We start from the raw sequence: 1,632 nt of genomic DNA on the forward strand, positions 1-1,632 counted from the left end.
TGTTAACAGTTATTCTTTCTATGACTGCCTCTCTGCCCAGCCTTCCACACAGAGCATGAAACTCTCTCTCTCTACATCAAACTCCAGTATGAAAAAACTCCCAGTTTTGCATGTGATCCTGAGTTGGTAAAAGTTGTGGCGCAGCCTCTCTGTCTGGCATTCAGTTGTAGCGTCGTGGCGACCTTGAGACTATGTTCCTAAGCCTTGTCTTCTATCATGATAAGTCCATGCAGAAGTGCTGAGACCAGCAAGAGATGATGGGTCAACTACCAGAGGAAGTTGTGGACGATTTGAGCACTGATGAGCTGGAGTGTAAGATCTGCTATTGTGCTTACAATCTGTCTAGTCGGCGACCCAAAGTGCTCAAGTGCTGCCATCGTTTGTGCTCCAAATGCCTGGTAAAAATCCTCAATCTGGGTGAGTCACCCCCAAACTCAGTGGTCTGCCCTTTCTGCCGCTACATTACTGGTCTTCCTGGAGAATCTGGTGGCAGTCTGCCTGATGACTACAACTTGGTGACTGCACTGTCCATCCAAAACCAATATCTGAATTTAAAGGGGAGCCAGGGTGAGATTTTGCTCAGTCCCGGACGTCTAAACTCTCTGGTGGGTCACTCAGCTTTGGCAACGCCTTCGTCTGTATGTTCCAATTATGTGGTCATCACCATTATGGAATCACCACAGGAGCATGCCGTTTCAGCAGATCACCGATCCTCCAGCTTGGACTCCATGGCGTCAATGACGCGACGCTGCACAGTGTGGAACTGTCCCACGCTGCTGTGCCAGGCATTGGCCAGAGTTCTTGTGTGGCTCCTGGGACTGTTGTACTTCAGCTCTTTGCCAATGGGTGTCTATTTACTCATCATGCAGAAGACCACTCTGGGATTTATACTGATCAGCCTAGTGCCTGTCAGCCTACTCATGATCATGGTGTATGGGATGTGCCGCTGTGTGTGCCATGAGTTTTGGGACTGTGTGCCACCTTAAGGATCAAAGCAGGGATGCCTCCTAAGTGATTGCAGCAGTCTGTGGATGTGCCAGAGGACAGACAGGTTTTTGAAAATGTTGGTTCTAAGTTTACAAAATGACTGAGAACAAAACTACTTAAGTAGTTTTATTTCAGAATATAATTTCTAACTAGTTGGTTAATCTCTAGAATCTATGTACTTTTATACTGCAGTACTGATGAATTCTCAAACCTGAAGGTGTTAATCACATTTTGAATGGTTCTTGATTAATTATTTTATGGCTCTGACAATAGTTCTGGCTGTAATTTAAATGAAAGGTTTACTGTATATGTGCTGATTCACATACATAATCATTTCTTTAGTAATAGCTCATACACAGCTTGTATAGCAGATGCTCCATAATCTAAGACTACTAATAAACTGATTTAAAAACTTTAAAAGTGCAGCATGTCATTAATTAATTATTTAATTTTTAAAAATCTAATCATTGAAGCTAAGATTTGCTCCAGCTTATGCTGATGGATAAGCGGTATAAATACTGGATGGATGGATGGATTTGTTGGCAAATCACTGTGGTAGAAGTATACAGTGGTGCTTGAAAGTTTGTGAACCCTTTAGAATTTTCTCTATTTCTGCATAAATATGACCTAAAACATCATCAGATT

The 1,632-nt window shown here is 42.6% G+C and overlaps 1 protein-coding gene across 1 annotated transcript; it reads left to right on the plus strand.

The window, feature by feature from the left end:
• The first annotated feature begins 254 nt into the window (after positions 1-254).
• Positions 255-986, plus strand: rnf182 (ring finger protein 182). The gene has a single exon (XM_060923068.1). It carries the CDS (start codon positions 255-257, stop codon positions 984-986), a length of 732 nt encoding a protein of 243 aa, XP_060779051.1.
• The last annotated feature ends 646 nt before the right edge of the window (positions 987-1,632 follow it).

Source organism: Neoarius graeffei, chromosome 1 (assembly GCF_027579695.1).
Source record: "Neoarius graeffei isolate fNeoGra1 chromosome 1, fNeoGra1.pri, whole genome shotgun sequence".
Classification (NCBI taxonomy): Eukaryota; Metazoa; Chordata; class Actinopteri; order Siluriformes; family Ariidae; genus Neoarius; species Neoarius graeffei.

Coding starts and splice junctions, on each gene's coding strand:
- rnf182 (XM_060923068.1), top strand. CDS start 255: ATGATGGGTCAACTACCAGAGGAAGTTGTGGACGATTTGAGCACTGAT.